At 33.7% G+C, this 25,141-nt stretch overlaps 1 protein-coding gene across 7 annotated transcripts in view; it reads left to right on the top strand.

Moving 5' to 3' along the window:
- TRDN (triadin) overlaps window positions 1-25,141 on the top strand; it is a 368,093-nt gene that overhangs the window by 189,713 nt on the left and 153,239 nt on the right. For all 7 annotated transcript variants that reach the window (XR_008662524.1, XM_055310519.1, XM_055310523.1 and 4 more), the window contains exon 13: window positions 23,543-23,596. Coding sequence is in view for 6 of the 7 variants with exons in the window: in XM_055310519.1 (XP_055166494.1) it covers window positions 23,543-23,596 (54 nt within the window). In the remaining variant the exon portion in view is untranslated. The remainder of the gene's footprint in view (window positions 1-23,542; window positions 23,597-25,141) is intronic.

The raw sequence follows: 25,141 nt of genomic DNA, 5'->3' as shown, positions 1-25,141 counted from the left end.
TTTGCTATCATAATAGGCCAGCACATCTTCAAAGACAATAAGATTTATAATAATTTTATGCGGAAAAATATATTTAAGAATGCTTGCTGGGACCTACATTCACTTGCCAGCTGGCTGTCTCAAACATTACTCGATGTTGAGTGGTTTCCTTACAATGCCCTACTTATTCTTACAGAATTTACTTTTTTTTCAGACTGTGAAGTCATCAATTCAATCTTGCCAGAAAGAATTAATGCCTCTCCTTGGGTGCTTTAGTTACTCTTAAGTACGTTAAGTCATAGTACTACACGACGCTGTTTAAAAAAAAAAAAAAAAGTTCTCATTTTTTAATAATCATTGTTTTCTGGTACTTCACCAAATTATTATTTCAGATAAACTCCCAACTAGAGTGGTGCCCATAATTTGATGGTTTGATGTCAGAAAGAACAGGTATATGTAGATCTCTGCACGTGAAGCATTTTTGAGAATCTCTTTAGGAGCAAATACAGGATGATGTGCTCAAGCTGCAGTTTAGCAAGCTGTTCCTTGCCTTGGCCAGTTTTACTCCCAAGAGCCACTAATTCGGAGCCTGAGATGCTTATGTGATTGCCATGACTTTTCCCATTGCCCTCAACACTGAGAGTTTGTTGATAAGACCCTTTACATGATGCTTTCACAGAATTTCATTGTGCAGGTTCTAAACGTCTTGAAGACTTTTATTTTCTTAAATCAAGTTTCACCATTAACTAGTATTTATTATCTTTTGATTTTTTATATTGCTTTTTTTAAAATCTGATTTTCTACGTAGTGTGAGTTTTCATTCCCAACCTCCACCTCTCTGTCAAGTAAATATACATAGAGTGCAATGTCTGAACAAAGAGAGTTATTCAATGTTTTAGACAGTTTTTTGCATTCCAACCTACTGGAAACTGTCAAATTTTAAATTGGGTAATTGCTAATGTTTTTTATCATTGTCCTTATTTATTTCTTCTTATGAGATTCCTACATTACGTGAATTCTTATTTTTCTAATATATTTTTTAAAAAACTGGTATCACTTGACTTAAACTACTAACATTTTTATTACAAAGTATCTACTCATGAAAATTATTCAAAGCTTCTTGTTAGAGTTTTGTTAAGTTTTTGGCTTGAACCCTTCTAAAAAACTGCACATAACCTTTGGTAAAGACATAGAATCAATAATGATCAGATGTCTTGTTTAAACAATGTCTTGTTTTAAACAAGACGGATGTTTACAACTTCATCAGGAAGCTACACCAAAACGACCGGAAGATGTTGAAGCCTAAAAAAAAATGTGACATTTCTTAAATTAGAGGACCTATTAGCACCTACCCAATTAAACTTTCTGTGTTGATAGAAATGGTCCATGTCTACACTGTCGAAAATGGTAGCTACCAGCTACATATACTTTATAACGCTTGACATATGACCAGTGCTGTTGAGAAGGTGAATTCCTACTTTTATTTAGTTTCTTACCTGAAAAGCCAGGTGTGGCTAGTGGTGCCATATTGACTAGCACAGCCTCCTTTTTAGATTCACGATGCCCTTCCTTTGTCTCCCACCCTCTTTCCTCGTTTATCTGAGATCATAAATGCAGAACGTAAATTGTAGTTTTAGTTCACACAGAAGTCAGTTAGGGTTACTGTACCTCCAAAGAGTTGGGTGAATTTCCATAGAGTGCTGCTAACCTGGCTTTTGGGGAGATAACTATAGCTCTGAGTTAGTCATTTGCTCATTTCCAATGGTGTAAATAATCCCATCATTGCCAATAGGAGGCTATCAATGTGAAATCTATCAGCTGGTGAAATTTCTGAAAATACAACCAGGTTCTCCTAAGCTGCTATGAACTGGATCCAATGTGCCTATGCCCCATGAAAACCCAAAGCCTGCCCTCATTTTCCTCAAAGTACCAGAGCCTTTACGTTAAAGATCACCTCTGGCTGTGAGCCCTGCTCATACTTAATTTGTTCAGTTAGTAGGCTGGCTTGTTCCTCCTCATGCTGTCTAACAGTTTTCTTTCATTTCCACAATATCCAGTCACAGAAACTATTTATGTGAAAAGTTTAATTTTAAAAAGGAGTTTATGGAGGGTAGGGTGTGTGTCTATGTGATGGGGCAGAGATCATTGCATAACATTAGTAGCAAATATAGAATAAATGGCCACTATCTGCTTTTTGATGGTCTTTGTTTTTTTTTTTAAGATTTTATTTATTTATTTATTCATGAGAGACACAGAGAAAGGCAGAGACACAGGCAGAGGGAGAAGCAGGCTCCATGCAGGGAGCCTGATGCAGGACTTGATCCCAGGACCCTGGGATCATCCCCTGAGCTGAAGGCAGATGCTCAACCACCAAGCCACCCAGGCGTCCCTGTGATGTCCTTAGGACAGTCCCCAGTGCCTTTTCTCGGGTAACCTTCAGCCACGTGTCATGTCTCTGACTCTCATCCTCCTTTCTGCTCCCCTCACTTGTCCTCACCTCCTCACTTTTGGATGGTCCCTCAGAATTCCAAAAGTTCTTGCCAAGTCATGAAAAGCAATTCCATTCTCTCCAGTCTCTACTCTTAGATGCTCCTCTTAATATCTCAATCCATTAAGTTGAGCGAAGTGCCCTTTCTTTACTAGGATCAATCTATGTTATAAAGCATGTATTACTAAATTCAATAATATTTATTGAATGCCTACCATGTGGCAGGCACTCTTCTGGTTGTAAATACCAAATTTGGCCTTCTACTACATTAGAATTGAGTGCAACAATTGTCCAAATGCCTAGCACAGTGCTGAAATATGTTAGCAGCCAATGGTTATCATGTTGGAGCATTGTTAAAGCAAAATTTAGAAACAATAAGATATAAAAGATGTGAACTTCAGAAGGATTAAGGCTTTTCATTTCTTTATTTTATCTATCCCTCTTAATGATGCATCCTATTCCACCCCGAAGCTGCCTTTTCAATTATGATATTTATGAACTTCAGATACATATAAACAATAGTGTAACCCACACTCATTTTAGCAAAATTATGAACAAATAACTGTAGTTTTAATTAGTGCAAACACATCTTTCCATTGACCTGTATTTAATTGTTATTGTCACTGCTATACATTCCCTGCTGTATATTGTGGGTGCACAGTAAATATGTGTAACATACTTTGGTTTCAATGAGTGAGAAACTGCAATAAGTAAAAAAATGCAGTTAAGTGTTGTAATGATACTTAATAATATATTTTGGCTCATTTGTTTCTTTGTTGATCATTCTTTTAGTTTTCTGGGTAAAATTATTTGGTAATTTTTGCAAGTGCATGAGCGATATGTGTATTGCCCTGATGCTAGGTGCCTGTGGCAGAAGAAGAAATGCACTGTGTCAGGTGTTCCTGCATGCACGTGGGCACAGAGACGTGTCTCAGCAAGTCTTGCTCTCACACCTGCCATCTGCTCTTGGTTGCCACAGCTTCTGTTCTAGCCTGGAACACTGCTTTCTTCTTCTTAGCTGGTCCTCCACAATCTGTAATTCAAGTTAACCACATACTCTGCACTGCGTGGTTTCATGACTGCAAATCTGACTACTTCACTGTTTGCTTAAACCTGTTGAAGCTTTGTCTAAATATTTTGTCTTTAGGGTGAAATCGAATGTAAGAGTTTCAGTGCCTTTCTTGATCTGTCTCTAGCTTCATCTCTGGATAAATACTTTCCCACACAAAATTCTAGCCAATCAGTTAAGTCATGCCATTTTCTCATGCTTTTGGGTCTTTCAGAAGCTTCTTTTTTTCTTTGAAGCCTTATCTTCATCTCTCCATCGGTTCTTTTTTGAATGACTTTCATTCAGTGAAAGTATCCAGTTCTTATTTTCATAACATCTCATCCCTTCCTGCACCTCTGGGTAGGTAGAGGCCTGATTCCATGAGTTCCCATAATAAAGCATTCATCCCCTGTAATGCTATGTAGCACACATACTGGGTATTTGATTGTCTCTCAGTAGATCTGAGCTCTGTTTTTTTGGTTCTTGGTTATTGTTGTTGTTGTTGTTGTTGTTGTTTTAAATCACCTCTCTGTTTTACCTGACCGAGCTAGGCACAATGCAAAGTGAATATTATGCCTCTGTTCAAAATTAAGGTGAATTAAATACTGTCCATACCCAGAATTTGTTTCTCTGTTGGCATTCAAAAAAAAAAAATGACTGTGAAGAAAGCATACATTTGCAAGTGCCTATTATGTTCAAAGTATTGTGCTCAGTACTTTACATATGTCACCTCAGTTAATCCTCACTGCAATTTGAGCCTTTGAAAACTTAAGCATGCTCAAGGGTATAAAATAGTAAATGGCAAAGCTGGGATTCAAAGCTTGACCTTTTTGAGTACAATATTTATGTTCTTTTCACCAATCCACATTGCTTTTGAGAGTCTATGAAAGCTGAATTGCTGGCTACTATCCATCTTGTTGACTGAAGAGAAGAATATATATTAGAGAGCCTTGTAAACTGGAAATATTCAACACAGGTACAGTAGACTGTAGGTACTCAGCAAGTATCTGTTGACTAACCAAATGACTGGGTAGTGTTATTATTGTCATTAGTGTTAGAGAAAAGCAAAGAATATACATTTTTTGCATTCTTGGGAGTAACATCACATAATATATGTTCCTCATTAATGAGTATTGTATCAAAGAAGGGTTCTATCATCAAATATGTTTAGGAAATGATGAGCTAACAGATTGTTTCACTACCATAGAAGTTCTGATTGGAATATGTCAAGTCATGGTGTAACCCTAGAAAGGTAGCATGTGCTTCTTGGAGTTCTGAAAACCTTGAATTCTCTTTTGTGGAGGAGAGCATCTGTTGGACTAGCATGGTGTGGATCCCACTTTAAAGGGTTATAAATCACATATAAAATCCTTTTACTTGGGGTCCCTGGGTAGTGCATTAAGTGAAGCATCTGACTCTTGGTTTTTCCCAGGTTGTGATCTCAGGGTTGTGAGACTGAGTCCCAAGTCGGGCTACATGCTCAATATAGAGTCTACCTGAGATTCTCTCTTCCTCTCTACCTGCCCCTCCCGCTCATAATCGCTCCCTCTAAAATAAATAAATCTTTGAAAAAATGATTTTACTCGTCAGAGGATATTGCTCTTAAAAAAGGCATTCTGAAAAAAATGCATTCTGCTGTGTAAATTCAGACAAGGCTACCTCTGAAATTGTATAAGAATTAATTTATACATGTGGGTTGCAAAATTAACTCATTTAATATTGTTAATCCTCTAAGACACAGAAATCAGAGTTTACCACTTTATATTAGAGGATACAAAATACGACTTCTTTTTCAATTGATTAATTACTATTATTCATACTGAGATGGTTCAATTATATTCAGAGATTTTGGTAATTGAATATTGTATGTGTGATGTTGTGATGAACAAAATGAATAGCACTGAGCAAATGGGTATCTGCAAGTTTCTGTTCTCAGCATTTTTAGTGCACTAGCTAATGTATTAATAGTGTGAAATCAAGTATCATTGTTAACATACTTTTTTCTTTTTTATTGAGGTATAATTGCCATATAACATTATATTAGTTTCAAGTGTACAGCATGATTTAATATTTGTAGATATTATGAAATGATCGCCAAAATAAGTCTAATTACCATCCGTCACCATACAAAGTTGCAAAGGGTTTTTTTCTTGTGATAAGAATTTTAGGATTTATTCTCTTCGCTACTTTCAAGTATACAATGCAGTATTATTGACTGTACATCACACCCCCATGAATTATTTTGTAGCTAGAAGTTTGTATCTTTTGACCTCCTTTACCAGCTCTCCACCCCATTCCCCTCTGACAACCACTGTTCTATTCTCTGTATCTATGTTTTTATTTTGTTTGTTTCTTCATTTGTTGTGTTTTTTAGATTCCATGTAGAGTAAAATCATATGATATTTGTCTTTCTCTATCTGACATGTTTCACTTAGCAAAATACCCTCCAGATCCATTCATGGTGTCATAAATGGCAAGACTCCATTCTTCTTTAAAGTGGAGTACTATAAAATAATAAATAAATAAATAAAAGTGGAGTACTCTTGCCTTACACACACACACACACACACACACGTATGTATATGTCTTTACCTCTTCATCCATCGAGGGTCACTTGGGTCAATTTCATATTGTGGCTATTATAAATAAAAGCTGCAGTGAATATAGGGACACATGTGTCTTTTAAAATTAGTGTTTTGTTTTGTTTGTTTTATTTTCTCCAGGGACTCAGAAGTGGAATTCCTGGATCAGATGGTAGTTCTATTTTTAATTTTTTGAAAAACCACCATACTGTTTTCCATAGTGGCTGCATCAATTTACATTCCCACCTTGCGTGAGAGTCTACTTTTCTCTATATCCTTGCCAACACTTGTTATTTCTCATCTTTTTGATAATAGCCATTCTGACAGATGTGCAGTAATACGTTATTGTGGTTTGGATTTGCATTTCCCTGGTGATCAGTGATGTTGAGCATCTTTTCATGTGCCTTCTGGTCATATGTATACCTTCTTTGGAAAAATGTCTGTTCAAATCCTCTGCTGGCTTTTTAATTGGGATTGTTTTTTTTTTTTTTTCTTTTTTCTTTTTTCTTTTTTCTTTCTTTCTTTTTTTTTTTTTTGCTATGAGTGTTTCATATATTTTGGATATTAACCCCTTCTTGGATAAATGATTTGCAAAATACTCTGCCTTTTAAAAGTTGCTTTTTCATTTTGTTGGTGGTTTTGTTTGCTATGCAGAAGCTTTTTAGTTTGATGTTTGTGCCACTGAATTTATTAGTTCTAACAGTTTTAGAGTGGAGTCTTTAGGGTTTTCTATATATGAAATCTTAAGTCCACAAATAGGGACAGATTTATTTCTTCTTTTTTCAGTTTCCCTTCTCTTATTTCTTTTCCCTGCTGAAGTGCACCAGTTAGGACTTCAATCTATGCAGAATAAAAATGGAAGAGTGGACATCCTTGTCTTTTGCCTGATCTTAGAGGAATAACTTTCAGCTTTTCACCACTGAGTATCTATCCTGGAGAATATTCCATGTGCACTTGGGAAGAATGTGTACTCTGCTGCTTTGGGTTAGAATGATCTCTTTATATCTAATAAGTCCATCAGGCCTAATGTGTCATTTATGACTGGTATTTCCTAATTAATTTTCTATGTGGATGTAAGTGGGGGCATTAAAGTTTTCTACTAGTACTGTATTGCCATCAGTTTCTCCCTTTAGGTCTGTTAGTACCACTAACTTCATATATTTAAGTGCTCCTATGTTGGATGCATAAATATTTATAAATGTATCTTCTTCCTGGATTGACCCCTTTATCATCATTTAATCCCCCTCTTTGTCTTTTATTACATCTTTGTTTTAAAGTCTGTTTTGTCTCATATAAGTATAGCTGCTCTAGCCTTTTTTTGGTTTCCATTTGCATGGGATATTTTTTCCATTCCCTCATTTTTAGTCTATGCATGTCTCTAGGTATGAAATAATTCTCTTGTAGGCAGCATACAAATAAGTCTTTTTTTATACATTCAATTATTTTATGTCTTTTGATTGGAGAATTCAGTCTATTTACATTTAAAGTAGTTATTGATAGGCTTGTACTTATTCCCATTGTGTTAATTGTTTTCTGGTTGTTTTGTAATTTCTCTCTGTTCCTTTCTTGTTTTGCTGCTTGATGACTTTCTTAACATTTGTTATGTTCAGATTCCTTTCTCATTATCTTTTGTGTATATACATATGTTTTCATTTTGAGGCTCACACATAACGTTTTATGTGTTTATGTATATATACAATTTATATGTATAACTATTTCAAGACGATATAGCAGTTTAAAATTGAATATGTTCTAAATCCAACATTTTTAACCCCCACCATGTTTTGTTTCTGTTGTCACATTTTACATCTTTTTATTTTGTGTATCTCTTAACTAATTACTATAATTATAGTTATTTTTCTAATTTTGTCTTTTAATCTTCATACCACTGTGTGATTAATCCACTACCTTTCTATACATTTACCTTTACCAGTGAAATTTCTACTTTTGTATGTGTTCTTGTTACTAGTTAGCGTGCTTTTTCAAGCTTAAATAAGTCCCTTGAACATTTTTTGTAAGGCTGGTTTAGTGGGGGTGAACTCTTCAAGGAGAAGCTCTGGATTTGAGAGATCCACCCCTCCTCCCCGATTGTGGGTCCCTGCTCCAGGGGTGGGGTTTTTGGTAAGACTACATCTCTGCATCTCTTACCTGTCTCAGTGTGGTCCTTTTATCTTTTGTTGTGGAGATGTGGTGTTTTTCAGCTAGTTTTGTGGTGTTTTTCAGAGGAAATTGTCCTGTATGTAGATTTGTTTTGTCTGTGGGAAGATGTAAGTTCAGAGTCTTCACACACCACTATCTTAGACTGCCCCAGGGGTGTCACTCTTTGTTGGTGAATTTAAAACATAGGAGTCGGACTTTAAAGCACATGAAGAGAAAAAACAAGTGGCCCAAATGATCAGTTACTGAAATCAATGTAGAACTCTAAAATGAAGGAATGTCAGGGGGTAGATGCTGGGTGGCAATGTACTTATTGAGATATTTATCTTTGAATGGAATGTCTCTTTGAAATGGATACATAAATTATTTCACTTGATCTGTGTCATAATCCCATCAGATAGACAGCCAGGCCTGGGCTAAGTCACAAGTATTCAGATTCTTGGTTCAGCATCTTTCCAATATAATAAGTTTTATCATCTCTTTTCAAAAATAGGATCATTTTTTCTTACAGTTTCAACTATACATTTTAATATAAAGTTTGAAACTTTATATATTTTATTTTATGTGCATGTATAATGAAGAGAAAATGTAATTTCCAAGAAAGTTTTCAATGAAGCATTTTTTTAGCCATATAAAAACACAAGCAAATCTTTTAACACAAATGATTCTGGCTTTAAAAGAAAACATTAAAGACAACAATGGTATTAATAGCTAGTTTCTAGAGCAAATTTATAGAAAATCTTAAATAAAAAGGGAATGCACTATTTCACAAAAGAAGTTCAGAATAGAAGTATTCCAAGGCTTCTCTTTAATTATTTATCTCATTAGGCATAGAAGTAGTATTAATAAGATGATATTAATTGTAAACAAAAACAATGATATTGATATGAGAACATTAAGTATTTAAAATATCAGCCTCTCTTAAAATATTAAAATAATGACAACATGTATCTTAACCAAAAATAGGAGAAGAATGTCTAGTTATATTCTCTTTTTAATTAACTGAGGACCTATAACTCGTCTACTTTTATTGAATTTGATTGCCTTTACATGAATTTGATCTTTGAATTGTTTCTAGAATTTAAAAAAATTGTTTATAGTCTATAATGCATTTTAGTAATTTTGGAATTCAATCATTTAAAGAAATTTTTTAATCCAGATTTGTTATATGTTAGAATATTGTCAGAATAGTCAAACAAATTAATTTGGTGTAAGAAAATCATTTATGTGATTTACACTCAGTGTTATAAACCACCTTCCCAGTTAAAAGAAACTTGGGCAGCCCCAGTGGCTCAGCGGTTTAGCGCTGCCTTCAGCCCGGGGTGTGATCCTGGAGACCTGGGACCAAGTCCCACGTCGGGCTCCCTGCATGGAGCCTGCTTCTCCCTCTGCCTGTGTCTCTGCCTCTCTCTGTCTCTCTGTCTCTGTCTCTGTCTCTCTCTCTCTCTCTGTCTATCATGAATAAATAAATAAAACATTAAAAAAGAAAAAGAAACTTGCCAGTCTCAAACACAGAAACATGATCCTTCAGAGTCTCTCTTGATATAACACCGAGGAAATATTTGAAAACAAAGCATGAGTTTCTCTTATGTATTGATAAGGACAATAATAACATAGAATTCAATAAATGACAAATAACAAAGAAATGTATGAAGAACATAGCATGCTATGCACACAAATTGAGACCTACAATTAGGAAGATTTTAAAATTAAGATCTTAAAGTAGTAGGCAGTTTTTTAAAAAAAAGAAGTAGGCGGTTTAGATGTGAAAGAGATCTGAAGAGAGTAATGAATATATTTGATATTTGTAGAATTTAAACTGTGGTATGCCCAATCCCATTCAAGCAGTCATTGTCTTTCTTTTTTAAAATTTAAATTACAGATTGTTTTGGGATGGTATTTAACTTTTATGTCTGTGATTACTCCTAAAGTTAAAAATCTGTGTATTTCCTTGCATTCAAATATATGAAAAAGACACAATCCCCAAAATAACATGCATTTGTTTCATTGACATGAAAATTTTATACTAAAAATTTTAGTACTAAAATTATTTAGTTAATTTGATACTCTATAATCATCTTTTGTGTGCCACCTAAAATTTAAATATTCTGCATATGAATATGTAATATAACTGACATTAATTTGAAAAAATACAAAATGGTTCATAGAAAGGTATTTGATACTAATGATTGAAAACAGTAAATATGTCTCAATTCTGGATCAAAGAAATTGGAGCCTGAAGTCAAAATCTATTAATACTACTACAAATATTACTACTACTACTGTTATTAATACTACATGTTCTACTACAGAATGTATTTCTAAAGAAATGTTTTGCTTAAGCACACTAAAAAATGGACAGTGGTACATCATTGTTAATCCTAGGGTAAGTTTTTTTTTCAGTGACCCTTGGGAGAAACAAATCAAGTCTTAGTTACTGAGAAGAACGTCAAATACACTTATATAAGATAATAATTAGTACTTTGCAATTTCCTTTTCTAATTTCTTTATCTCATTGAAAATTGAGAAGGACTTTTCTTAAAAAAAGAAAAATTTGGAATTGTAAAGTTAATTCTTTAATGAGTTTTGGAAATATTAAGAAATTAAATTTAAAAAATTAAATTGTTTAATAATATATATAATTTAAATACAGAAAACTGAGATGAAATATCTATTTTTATAATCCAAATGAGGATTTTCTAAACTTTCTAAATTAACAGATAGTACATTTTCAAATTTATTGATATATTTGAAATATAACATACATCATACTTAAAGAGAAATGTACAGTGTTCTTTCACTATGGAAATAAATTTTAAAGTAATGGTATATAACTTTTTATATATAACTAAATAATCAAAGCAAATCACAAAATAACATATTTTTAATTGAATAAGATATATTAATATCAAATCCAATTTATTGTAAAATGTACAATAAATAGACATGTATGCTTTTATCACTTTAAGTGGATAAGAAGTGATTTATGGATGTATCAATTTACAGATTTTGGCCAACAATTAACATGGCAGTCATTATTTTAGTCCATGTTTAGACATTATTCTTTTCCTTGATGAATTCACATTACTACATGTTCCATGAAGATCAAATTTCTGTATAAATAGTATATAATTTGAATTTGTATATCTTAATGAATGAGATATCAGAGATATATTTTTAAATACTGATTTAAATAAGAAACTAAGTATAGACATGAGGTAGTCACAGCAGACAGATTAATCTTCAAAAATGGTTTACTCAATTAAAGAAAATATTACATTTAATAGTATGAAAGGGCATTTATGACACATACCATATTACATATGGACTTAAGAAACTCTTGGTCATTGTATTCAAGGTTCTGAAAAATCATATTTTCTGCTATATAAACATTTTTTAAAAGTTCAATATTATAAATGAATCTTTCACTGGGAAGATGAAAACATTGGTTTAGGGTTGTCCCTGAGCTGAAAATTCTGCATACTCAGAAAGAAAATGATGATAATTCTCCTTAATCTTAAAACAAGTTAGAGAGCTTCAGAAAACTTGGTATGTGTCCTCTAAAAGGAGGATGGTGATAGCGGTGCGGAGGTAGATTCATACATTGGTACCTGTTGCACACCTGGAAAAGTCTAAGTTAAGAGATGAACCTTTGAGTCATCCATAGTGGCAAAGTAAAGATGGTAGTAATGGGAGCAGATAGTAAGCTGAGGGGTTCTTCTGCACCTACCTGAAAGAGGCCTCCTGCCACTATGGAACAACAGTCAGGTTGCTCCAGTGGAGGAATTTCAAAGAATCCAAAATAGTGCCACAGGAGAGGAAGAATCAGTCATTTTGGGGTATCTGACATGGACTAACAGCACCAAACTCAAGTAACACTTAAGTCAAGTAAGATTGAGTCCTTTATCCCTGTTTCCCCCTCTTTGCTCCTAACCCTGGAGGGTAGGAGGGCAGGGAGGAGGATAGAGTGAAGAAAAGGGAAAGAAATCCCACATCACCCTTCCCACTTTCAGGCTCCCAAGCTCAGGGAAAGCTCACACTGAGCTATGGTATAATTTTTAATTGGGATAAAAGTTGGGAGCTTTGATGTTACACCAAATTTGGGTGTTTTAAATGCATAGGAAAAACCATTGTTTTATTATCTGAACATGACCTGGAAACCTATTAAAATTAGGGTCTTTTCCTAATTTTATCCAAGAGATGGGGGAAAAGTAAGTCTAGGGGATGAATTTGAAGTGGTAGTTGTTGAAAGAACAAAGTTTCTTTCTACTTACATCCATATGAACACAGCATGTTTTAGTAACTCCTGACACAAAACAGAGCTGGCCCTTATTTGCGTTCATCTACCATCACATCCAACCACTCTTTCCCATCCAACTTCAAATTCATTCTTTTCCTGGGAACTTCCCCATTCCCCAAAGTGCAACACTTTTCTCCCTCTTTTGAGCCTGCTTAGCACTTCACCAAAAATTTCTTAAGGCATCTATCCCATCTATGCTTGCTTTTGTTCACCTTTCCCAAACCTACACATACTATGAGGATAGAATTTCTATATGTATCATTGTTCTTCCTTCATGCCACTCCCTCTGTATGGATACACACAATACATTTCTTTCTTTCTGAATGATAAACTAAAACAATAAAGCTATCAAATAAAAATGTGTGCTATCATAAAGGATGAAAGAACATGGGGAGAATCATGGTAAAATATTAATTTTTGGTAAAATGAATCTTAAGGAAGGTAAGAGTAAGACTGCTTCTTTTTATAATTGTTTCATTCAAAATTCTTTAAAAAAATAAAAAACAAAACAAAACAAAATTGTTTTAAACCTTGAAAATTATAGCAATATAAGAAACACTTTTGTAATAAGAAAATTTTTACAAAGATCTCACTTTGTGAGATAGGAAGGAAGTGGCAATATCCTATATTTCAGAGTTCAGAACATCAGCCCTAGAGACACATGGTCTAGGTTCAAATCCCATCCCAACTAGTTTGTAATTGTGTGACATTGGCAAATAATTCAATGGCTCTCTTACTTGGTTTCCTCATCTTTAAAATATATTAATGGGGTGATCCACCTGGGACACAGGAAGAACCTGAACCCACCTCCAACACACACACACACACACACACTGAATCTAAAATTACATATGGAACAACTCCCTCTGAAAAATATCTGGGAAGTAGCCTAACAGCTCCTTCACAACAGATGGTTAAAGGGCCACATTGAGATGAGTAGAAGAGGCAGAGATATGATCTCATCAAAAACCCCACCTTTAAAACAGTGACCCAAAATCAGAGGGATCTCACAAATCTGGAACTTCACCCTGAAATGAGTATGTGCTCACATAAGGTACCCCAACTTTTGGTATCTGTGTCAGAGAGAAAATCAATGGGACTTGCATCCAGGAGACCAAAAGGCTATTGAGAACTGAGATAATACTCTTAAAGAGCTTGCAAGCAGACACATTCAGTACAAAGGCAGCACTTTGAAAAGTTTTTGACTATATGTGAAGGACATTCATATTGGGAAGGTAACAAACACCCATTCCAGGAAACCTAGAGAGTTCCAAAGAAGATGAACCCAAAGAGATCCACATCAAGAATCATTGTATTTAAAATGTCAAAAGTTAAAGAGAAAACCTTAAAAAGCATCAAGACAGAAACCAACTTGTACATACAAGGGAGTTCCCACAAGACTCTATCAGCAAATTTTTTCAATGGAAATTTTGCAAACCAGAGGAATGGTGCAATGAAATACATGCTGAAAGGAATAAAAAAAATGGATTATTCTACTGAGCAAGATTATCATTCAGAATTGAAGGAGAAATAGAAGATTTTCCAGAGCAGCAAAGGCAAAATAGGTTTAAAGTCACTAAAATGGCCTTACAAAAAATGTTCAAGGGACTTCTTTAAGCTGGAAAGTAAAGGGCACTAATTAGTAACAAGAAAACATATGAAAGTATAAATCTTATGGTAAAGGTAAATATTTAGTAAAGGTAGTAGATTAATCGCTTACAAAGACAGCATGAAGGTTAAAAGACAAAGATAGTACAAGTAATTATCCAATATTTAGAGGAAACGCAAATTAAAAATACATAAAATGTGAAAACAGAAACATAAAATGTGGGGAGAGTTAAAAATTTAGTTTTGCAAGGAGTTCAGACTTAAAAACAGACAACTGAAAAGATGTTCAACATCACCAATTATCAGGGAAAAACAAATCAAGACAACAGTGAGATATCGCCTCACTCCTGTTAGAATAACTATTATCAAAAAGACAAGAATTAACAAATCATGACGAAGATGTGGAGAAAAAAGGAAGCTTTGTGTACTATTTAAAAAAAAAAAGAATAACCCTATGGTTAATGGATTGTTTTTATTTAGATATAATTGACATATAACATTATATTAGTTTTTGGTGTCCAACATAACGATGTGATATTTGTAATACAAAATGAACACCACAATAAATCTAGTTACCAGCCATTACCATACAAAACTACAAAAGAGTTTTCTTCTTGTGATGAGAACTTTTAGGATTTGCTCTCTTCTCAACCTGCAAGCATGTAATGCAATATTATGGACTATGGTCACCATGCTGTACATTACATCCCCAAAACTTATTCTGTAGTTCCAAGTTTGTACCTCTTGACCTCCTTCACCTGTTGCTTCCATCCCCTAACCAGCCCCCCCATCTAGCAACCACCATTCCATTTTCAATATCTATGAATTTGTTTTGTGTTTTTTTTCATTTAATTTGTTTTTTTTTTTATTCCAAATATAAATGATCATACAGTATTTGCCTTTCTCTGACTTAGTTAACTTAGCAGAATGTCCTCAAGGTCCACCCAAAGTGACACACCAGTAAAACCAGAACTCTGGACCTGCCTGCTTGATATTTCTCTCTCTCTCTCTCTCTCTCTCTCTCTCTCTCTCTCCTACAGCCTCACTGTGTGGCCCCAGATATGCCATGTAATTTCCAGAACTTCTAAGTAACAAACTTTTTTTTTTCAAAGTTCCCTGATGATTGGGGCTAAGGGCATCTTGCAATCATAATAAGAACCACAAGGGCCAGTCTAGTTACAACATTGGTTATTGATAGGCTGAGACTGGCACACAAAAAAAGTAGGCTTTCTTTTATCTGCATCCTGATTTATATTCACAAATGTTGCCAGGGACTCTCTCTCTCTCTCTTTTTTTAATTCTGAGGTTTATTTCCTTCTTTGTAAAATATCCTCTTTCTTTGACCTTGTTGAAAACAACATGATTTGGCTTGTTCCTGGGCCTTATTACCAATATTTTTCTCAATGGAAAAGCAACTTGAGGCTCTCTAACCCTTGGAAAAATTGTACCTTTCACTCTTACTATTTTAATTCACACCTCCGTGTTCCATATGACTCATTTTCATAATTCTTGAGGACCCAATGTCCACTTCATATTTTCATGTGAAGTCTCACCATTGTCTCAAATTCAACATGCACTGTAAACTTTAATTATGTTAAAACCAATTCTATTTATCAGGTTCCAAACCTGTCATATTTGAATGAACAGCCTTCTTTTTCCTCCTCTGTACATGTCAAATCTAAAAATTCTATTAATATCTTCTTTTAAATATCTAACATTATGATTTTCTTTCCATTTCCACAAATACTTAACTAGTCTAGGCACCACCATCTAAATACTAGAGTATTTCAGTGACAACTTTCCTGACTTGTACGTTATCAGGATGTACCCTTTCTCCTGACCTTCATGGGAAGTTTTATCTCTTCAAAACGTTGCTGTGCAATTCCCTTACTCAAAAATGCAATCACTCTTAATGTTTTAAGAAAAAAAAGCACATCCCATTTGCTGAGATTTCAAGATGATTATTTTGATCATAACTTGCATTTAAACAATTTTTAAATTTTTATTTTCACTTCTTCCTAATGCCAACTAGATTCTTCTGCCCCAGCCAGATAAATCAAGTATCCCACTTTATACCTTTCTTTCTCTTACCCCTTTTGTTGCTCTATATTATCTCTCTCCCTTAAGACATATCTATATCCTGGCTTCTTAAAAATTTCCAATACTAAAACTCAGCTTACTACTCCCTTTATTTAGCATGTTTCATGTAGTGCCCTACTGAGTAGAACTAGTCCTTATATTTAGAAGCTACGGTGCCATGTTTACAGTAAGCACGCATGCAATAGATATTGAAGAATGAGTGATGAACCTCAGTAATTACTGGGAGGCATATTCTCTCATTTAATATCAAATGGAGTGTTGTTCATTCCCTAAATTCTGTTCAACCTGAGAACAAAATTTAGCAGAACGTGTTTGCTTCAAAACACACCTCCAAATTCTTCTTGGATTGCTTTATTTAGGACACTCGGCTAAGGATTTCTTCTTTTTGGAAATCTTTCTAACTTAACAGTGTAATAAATCTGCATTTTATAAACCTTGTTATTTTTACAAGAAACTTAGATTTTCTTTGAAGCTGATTATAACATCTTCAGATTTTGACATCTGCAGTACTGTACAGAAAAAAAAAGACTCAATGAGTCTGAGCAATTTTATGAAGATAATTGCTACCTATTTGGTTTACAATTTTCAGGTATATAACAATGATTTTTCAAACACCTTGTCTCCTAATCATTATTCATTTATTCATGCAAAAACATTTACTGAATGCCTTCTTAGTGCCAAGAACTCTGTTAGAGACTGATGATACAAATAAGTATAAAATGGTCTTTGCTCTCAGATTTTTCCTTTACTGTCCTTACTATTTTTTGTAAGATTACATATACACTTGCAATTCTGCTTGTTTATATAACATTTCCAAATTGGGTAATTAGATAAAAAAGGTGTGTGTTTCGTATTTTCTAGGAAAGTGAAAAACAGAATAACATTCACAGACACCGCTTACTAAGGTTAGAACAATAGGAACTGATATTTGGGGGGGCTGAACTGAGATCCTTCTGTTCTATGATATTTTTAATGAGGAAACCACTCCCCATTCTATGTGTAAGTTTGTGAGTTAGAGGACCTACCCACAGTACCTCACTTCATTTTTTAGGACTGAAATTTTAGCTGTAAAATGTGGCTGAAGAGTCAAGAATTTGGTTTTCATTGTGTCTCTCTGTGTGTGTGCCTGTGTGTATGTATAACAAAGTAGCTTATATTATCAATAAACTCCTTATTCTTAAATAAACTCCAACTTTCTTCAAAAATTTCTTTGTTTTGGGATCCCTGGGTGGCGCAGCGGTTTGGCGCCTGCCTTTGGCCCAGGGCGCGATTCTGGAGACCCCGGATCGAATCCCACGTCGGGCTCCCGGTGCATGGAGCCTGCTTTTCCCTCTGCCTATGTCTCTGCCTCTTTCTCTCTCTCTCTCTCTCTCTGTGTGACTATCATAAAATAAATAAAAATTAAAAAGAAATTTTTGTTTTATTTTGCATAAAGAATCTAAAGCAATCCTTGCCAAAGAAATAAGTCATTTATGTTGGGAAAGCAATACTTTTCTGAACTATATAGCATTTACTTCAGTGAAAGCATCAGATAGCTACTGAAGTCCTAAACCTACTAGGAAGGGTGTTCTTCTCCTAAGAGAATTGGTCCAGTTTGGTGGTCAGAATGCTTGCTTTTAAAATATTACCAAAGGAATGCTTATTTCATGGTAAGGGAGGACTACCAACGTAAGCCTCAATAATAAAAATAAATAAATGATAAAAAATTTTGCTATTAAAACATAATATAGGTAACATTTTCAAATACTCTCATCGGTTTTCATAGTCATTGATTTTAGAAAGGTGCTATAGAAGGTGGAAAAGGACCTGGAATGATCACATGGGATTATCTCTTTGCTTTAGGCAAATTTTTTTAGGATTCCTCTAAGACAGATGTCTCTCTATCTGGCATCTCCAAGAATGCAACCTCATATCTTCCCATGATGATATTGCATTTCATTGTTTTACTAGCTGTGTGGCAGAAGCTTTTTCTTAACCTAATGGAGTCCACCTTCTCCTTAACATGCTGATGTGTCTCTCTCTCTCTCTCTCTACACACACACACACACACACACACACACACACACACACACACACACACTTATATATATAGACACATTTATATATATACATATATATCACATAGATTATGTAGACACATTTATTTTGGAATAGACAGTCAAATGATCTTTGTCTAATTTATAATGTTGATTTATATTTTTAAAAAGTTTCCTTCTTTTAGTCATTTAAATAAATTGATACCTTGGTTTTCAACTCTAAATCCTAAATTGTTAATTTAGAATTAAATTAACAAATTAAACTGTGAATATTCTGACTGTATTTAAAGATTTTTTCCTATGCTTAATTCTCTCCAAGTGATAGAAGAAAAACTGATTCCATGTGTAGAAACTATAGATAGATATTGACATATTTAATAAAAACATCAAAGCTCTTTTTTTTTCAAATTAAGAAATGCTTAAAATGGTTTTGATCAAAAAGATAGTATGTTTTCTTAAAGATTAAAAAAATTAAGGGAATATTTCAGCAGACATTGAATAATCATTTTTTTTCCTGAATTAAACTCTGTAATGCTAAGATATTAAGTTAAAAACTACTTAGATTCTAAAACAAAATATATTGCTTGATGAAATAAAAGTTTCCTGGGGGAATAAAAGAAGCTAAATTATGCTACCTATTGTAAATGATGCTGCCGGTTTATTTAGATTTTTAACCTCTAGCAATAACAGATTATTTTGATAAATTATTCATGTTTCTGCATTGTGCACCTTTTGCAATTTGCATATCTCGCAGCAAATAGGCCCTCCTTTCAGGCTTCAGTCCCCTTGGTCAGACAGGATGGCCGAAGGCTGCTTCATGATTAATTTCATCTCAATGGGATAATTGTCATACTCAGATGAAGCAATGCCTCTGAAATATGCTTTCCTGGAGCTATGAAGTCAAGAGGGTTATTAGCTTAAGACCTTTTAAGCATATAGTAATTTTTAGCTTACATGTTAACCTTTCTCTATTTTGGGAGTATCTACATCTAAAAATAGTAAATTAGATTTTATGAGAATAAAAAACAATGATTTAGGGCTTAATTTAGCAGTTCATTAGATTGCAGGATGATTTGACTTTAGAGTCTGGTATCTTATTCAAAAAGGATGCATATATTTTGATAGATCAAGTCTTCATATTGCTAGTTCACAGTTTAGCTGCTGAATCGGTAAATATTTCTTTCTTTTCTGGTTTGTGGAAAAGTCATTCACCTTTTCTCACCTAAGAACAATCTAAATATTTAACCCTACTAGGATTAGCAAGAAATGGCCTTGGAGACATGTTTCTATTTCTCTCTTTTTTTTTTTTGAAAATTAATGAAAGAAAATTGATTCGCAAATTGAGTTTTAAAGAAATGTGTGGTTCATGTCATGCTTTTCAGTGGAATTCCTAAATTTCCAAATCTATGCAAATTGTTGTAAATTTGTTTGATATAGTGAAATTCTAAAAAATTCCAAATTGCAGCCAGGGTCACACAATACTGTGGTGAAAATAAAGTTCTGAAATTTAAAATTAAAACATTTTCTGCATATCGTATAATATATGAACAAAGAAAAGAAGAGTTTGAATTAGTTTTTATCACCTTAAAAGTGCAACAGAGCCCAAAACTTAATGTCTCATTTAAAATGGTCAATTAAAAAATAAATAAATAAAATAAAAATAAAATGTTCAATTAGATTTTTTATACTTTTATAATTGTATTTTTTATACAATCAACTGCTTGCATATTTAAGGGAGATAGTTTTCCCAGTACTTTGCTAGATGCTAGATGAATAAATAACTCGTCAGTGATCACATGGAATTTATAGACTATAGGAAGCTATAGTTTTGTTGGTAATTAATTTAAATATAGTCACACACTGAAATAGAAATCTGTACTGCTGAATCCAGCGGGCTGGTTATTGAGAAATGACGAGGATGAAGACTAAGTCTTCGGAAACCATTAACTACTTTACTACCTGCTGCCACTTGTTCTCCTACCTTTGTCAGATTACTCACCTTTCTTTCCCTCAGCTCTTTCTTTTGTGTTTTACTCTTTTGTAAAGGGTTTAAGTGTTATGTAGGGACTACTGATTGTTCCTTTTAAAAGAGAAAATGATGGCTCCCAAATTACTTTTTAAGATTTAAAAAAATTATTTATTTTTGAGAGAAAGAGAGAGCAAACAAGCATACATGTGTAAGCTGGGAGGGAGGGTAGGGAAGAGAGAAGAAGAGGGACAAGCCGACTCCCTACACATTGCGGGGCTCAATCTTACAATGGAGAGATCACAATTAGAGCTGAAATCAAGAGTGCAACATTTAACCTACTGAACTACCAGGTGCCCTTCAACTTACCTTCAAGAATAAAAACATTATAAATGTAATGATTTATTTTGAAGGGAACTGAAAGATTGCTTACAAAATATTTAAAATGTAAGTATGAGCACAACAATACTATTATTATTCTTCATCTACTATCTGTTAGTCACAGACCAAAGCTGAACTCGGGATGGGAGTCTATTTGCTGAAGGGCCTGGCTGGCTCAATTGGTGAAGCTTGCGCCTCTTGATCTCAAGATCATGAGTTCGAGATCTACACATTGGCTGTAGGGATTACTTAAAAATAAAATCTTAAAAAAAATAAAGTTTTGTGAAACATACATTTGAAAACGCAATGAGTTTACATTTCATATTATATGAAGTCAGTATAAACAGAATCCTGTAAATGAAAAGTTTATGATATTGAACTAATGCTTAAATCTGTATGTGAAAATTGATTCCTTAACAAAACATTTATAGATTCATAATGTTTTTTTTCAATTTTATAAATTGGACTGTTCCATTTGGTTTAGCTGATTTTTGACATTTTATATAAACACATGTTTCAGGAACTGAAAGATACTAACTTCTCTGATAATTTTTTGCTAAGACATTCCCAAGTAAATTATATTGACATATTAATCTAGGTCCATCCTGTCTGATTTTGTGGCCCAAAATATTACTAATCAATTTCAGAGTTATTATACTCCTTATTTGAATTTATTTGAATTCATCATCCGTTTTTATTTAAATCTTTGTATTTGGGACATCTGGGTGGCTCAGTGGTTGAGTGTCTGCCCTTGGCTCAGGGCGCAATCCTGGGTTCAGGGATCAAGTCCCACACTGGACTCCCTTCAAGGAGCCTGCTTCCCCCTCTGCCTATGTCTCTGCCTCTCTTTCTCTCTTTCTCTCATGAATAAATAAATAAAATCCTTTTAAAAAAATCATTGTATTTTATTTCAAAAATACAAAATTATCAAATAAAATCCTAGGAATGATGAAATCATTTGTATTCGCTACAATGAAATTTTCATTTGGGACACATGTAGAGGCAGTAGTGAGTAATATTGAGAGAATAAGACTGGCTATCACATGATAATTATTAAATGGGTCTTAGGTACATGGAGATCATTATACTTTCTTCTTTGGTTTTATAGATATTTGAAATTTTTCCTAATGAAAAAGTCAGTTTCTTCTGTAGTTGGCAGTAATAAAAGAAAAATTATTTATAATAAAAAATTTGTATGGATTTGATGTTTGATGTATTTTCACTCTTCTGCTATTTTTGGTGTGGCCATAATGCTGTTCATTTATGGTCTCAGAGTTAACTCCTTCCTTAAAGCCTTGTAGTTTTGAAAACTGTAATGCTGTACAGAAGTAGATATCAAATATCCTCACCTCTTCATGTGTCCTCAACAGATTTGAGATTGATGTTGGGTGAATGCAAGTTGACAGACTTGGAAAGCATTTGGTTTTAAATTGTTAATTTCTACTGAAAAGCTTGAGATCAGAGACAGAGTAGATGGAATTATGGAGGAAAATAATATTTTATGATTCAGAGTTGAGAATTAGCTCCATTAATACCAATATTTATTAAGTGGCTACTAGATGCTAGTCATGTAGGTATAGAGCTAGAGCAATACCGAGAAATACGTTAGTTAAAAATTCAATGTCTGTATATAAATCTTGACTAACTATTGAGGTCATGTGTTCTAGGTGTGACAAAGATAGCACTAGCATGAAGCTGGCATGGATATTTTCCTCTAGGGGAAAAAAAATAAAGAGATCATAGGTAAAATAAAATCAACTTAATTTTGGCAAAAGATTTTTCTTTGAATAATAAATAGGGTAATAATAAAAATCATATATGAATCAAATATTTCTTTTATAAAAAACAGAATGACTAATTGGCATTTTCATAATCTTTGTTATGATATAAATGAACAATTACCTCACCAACAGGAGGCAAGGCGTGATTTAGAAATGAAACCTTTTTTTGGCCTAAAAAACATGGAAACTTTGATTTTTTGCAAGTTATTCTGATGCAATCTAATTTTTAACTCTAAAAGTTAATATTAAATAAGCTATAATCAACATTTGATGATAATTAAACAAAATATTGAGTATATATCTGTATAAGCTACTGTATTTTCACATATCTTAGTATATTCACATAATAGGTCCCAAATCTATATGTGATGAATGAATGAATGAATAAAGGTCAATATCTATAAAGAATGACCATATCTTCCTCCCCATATTATTAAATAATAATTTAATTACTGAAAGCTTACTGAAGATAATCACAAACCATTATAAAGTGAAATGGGAAAGAAGCTTGCTTTTTGAAATCTTTATTTCCCCTTTGTTTTTCATGTTAATTAATTAAATAATATTTTTAAATATAGATAAGAGGGAAGAAAGATTCAAAATGAAGTTTTCTTTTTCTCTCATAACCCATACTCTGCCTGGGACCACACTAACAGAGATGGACATCACAGCCCTACACATGGGGAGTGGCATCTTGAGTAAAAGACGAGATGGATATTAGTGGTTCTGGGTTTTATCCTCATATTAGTTCCTCAGTGTGCACCTATGAACCACTTATTTATGTCTAAATGTTCCATCCATTTCTAAAGTGATAATACAGAAATAATTTATAAAGAATTCTGAGATTTTCAAATTCAGGTGCCAAACAAATGCAAAGTGCCCCGCGGCCAGTTAACAATAAGGCAAACAGTTTTGAGAAATTGTATTTTTATCTCAATAAACCCAATATCTTAGTGATCCCCCCTAATAATTGTGCTCTTTTCTTAACAAAAATTCTGAGTGCCAAGGGCAATGTTTTTTATATTTGTTTTCGATTTTCTAATCTCCTCTTTTGTGGGGATTAAATATCTTTCTGAAATAGTACTTATGGTAATTTATCTTTTTTTTCTTTATAAGAGCCAGGGAAAGCTCCTGAAACCAAACAAGGGACTATAAAAGTTGTGGCACAAGGTAAGCAATAAAATACTTAACATCCTTTCTTTCTTTCTTTCTTTCTTTCTTTCTCTTTCTTTCTTTCTTTCTTTCTTTCTTTCTTTCTTTCTTTCTTTCTTTCTTTCTTTCTTTCTTTTTTTTCTTTCTCTTTCACTACATAGCACTTTATTGACGAAAGCAAAAGCTGTTTATTGCAGAATAGCACCATCTGCTGGGTTATTACAGAAAGTATTGTTGCATTACAATACACATTTCGACTGTTTTTTAGTAGCTGGAGGAATCATGAAGGACCCAAGATTTAGTGTGTTGACCCCAAGTTTCAGTCATTAGCTTTTATTTATATTTCTAAAAATAAGCCATAGATACATTGATAGATAATAGATAAGATGCATTGATAGATAATAGGAAGATTGATGGAGATATACAAATAATATCCAATTTTTCCAATGTTTTCGGTTGCACTTTGTAATTTGTGTCATATTAGAAAAATCAGCCAGAATGTTATTAAATTGATATTATTACATCTATGTTAAGACTGCAGAAATTGGGTTCCAGATATGACTACAAAGTAACGGCCCTAGTTTTTATAAGCCACCTGAGAAAATCAGTTTCATCACTTACTAATAACTTTGGGTCATCAAAAGTGATTTTCTTCAAGAGAACTTTAGAAAAATATTATTTATTTTAGGGAAAGAGAGAGAGAACGGTGGGAGGGGCAGAGGGAGAAGGAGAGAATCTCAAGCAGACTCCCCACTGAGCACAGAGCCATATGTGTGGCCCTGAGATCATGACTTGAGCTCAAACCAAGAGTTGGATAATTTACTGACAGTTAATAATTAACTGCCTGAGCCACTCAGGCACCCCAAAATATTGAGTGTTTAAGTGATCAGTTTGGGGAAAAGTACTTCTTTTAAATAATTTTCCTGTAAAGTTATTTTTTTAAACCATTATCTGAAATCACATCTTGTGAGAAAGCTATTCTGACTCCTGTGTGTTTCCAAGTAAACAGAATGGAATATGATTTGTCTGACCTTTATTCTTAAACCATGAAAAGTAATTTGATGAAAGCATAAAGGAAGGACAGAAGTGTCCTGACTTCTGTCGTCTATGAAAACTTTATGGATCACATTTACGGAAGAAGAGGTAAAGTATTTAATAGAGGAAAGTTTTTTGGCTTTTTAAGTTTTGAATCCCAGTTAGTTAACATACAGTGGTAGTGTTGTATTAGTTTCAGGTGTACAATATAGCGACTTGACACTTCCTTACAACACCCAGTGCACTACTAATCCCCATCACCTGAATAGAGAGAACCCATCCTGAATAGAGAGAATCTTTGCTTCCTTTCCTTTGCTATATTACACAACATGTAGCAATAAAGGACATGCATTTAAATGGTGTTATATTTGTTTCTGGCCAGAAAGCCTTTCTAGCAGACTTCTCGGCACATAACACATGACATGGTTGCATTTAACTTGGACTCAACTAGGTGTGGAATCATCATATTAAATATTGGTAAAATAGGTTGTCTGCATTCCATTTGACCCAATGATGTTATTTATAAGC

This window comes from Nyctereutes procyonoides, unplaced genomic scaffold (assembly GCF_905146905.1).
Source record: "Nyctereutes procyonoides isolate TBG_1078 unplaced genomic scaffold, NYPRO_anot_genome, whole genome shotgun sequence".
Taxonomy (NCBI): domain Eukaryota; kingdom Metazoa; phylum Chordata; class Mammalia; order Carnivora; family Canidae; genus Nyctereutes; species Nyctereutes procyonoides.
This window is presented reverse-complemented; position numbering and strand designations above follow the sequence as displayed.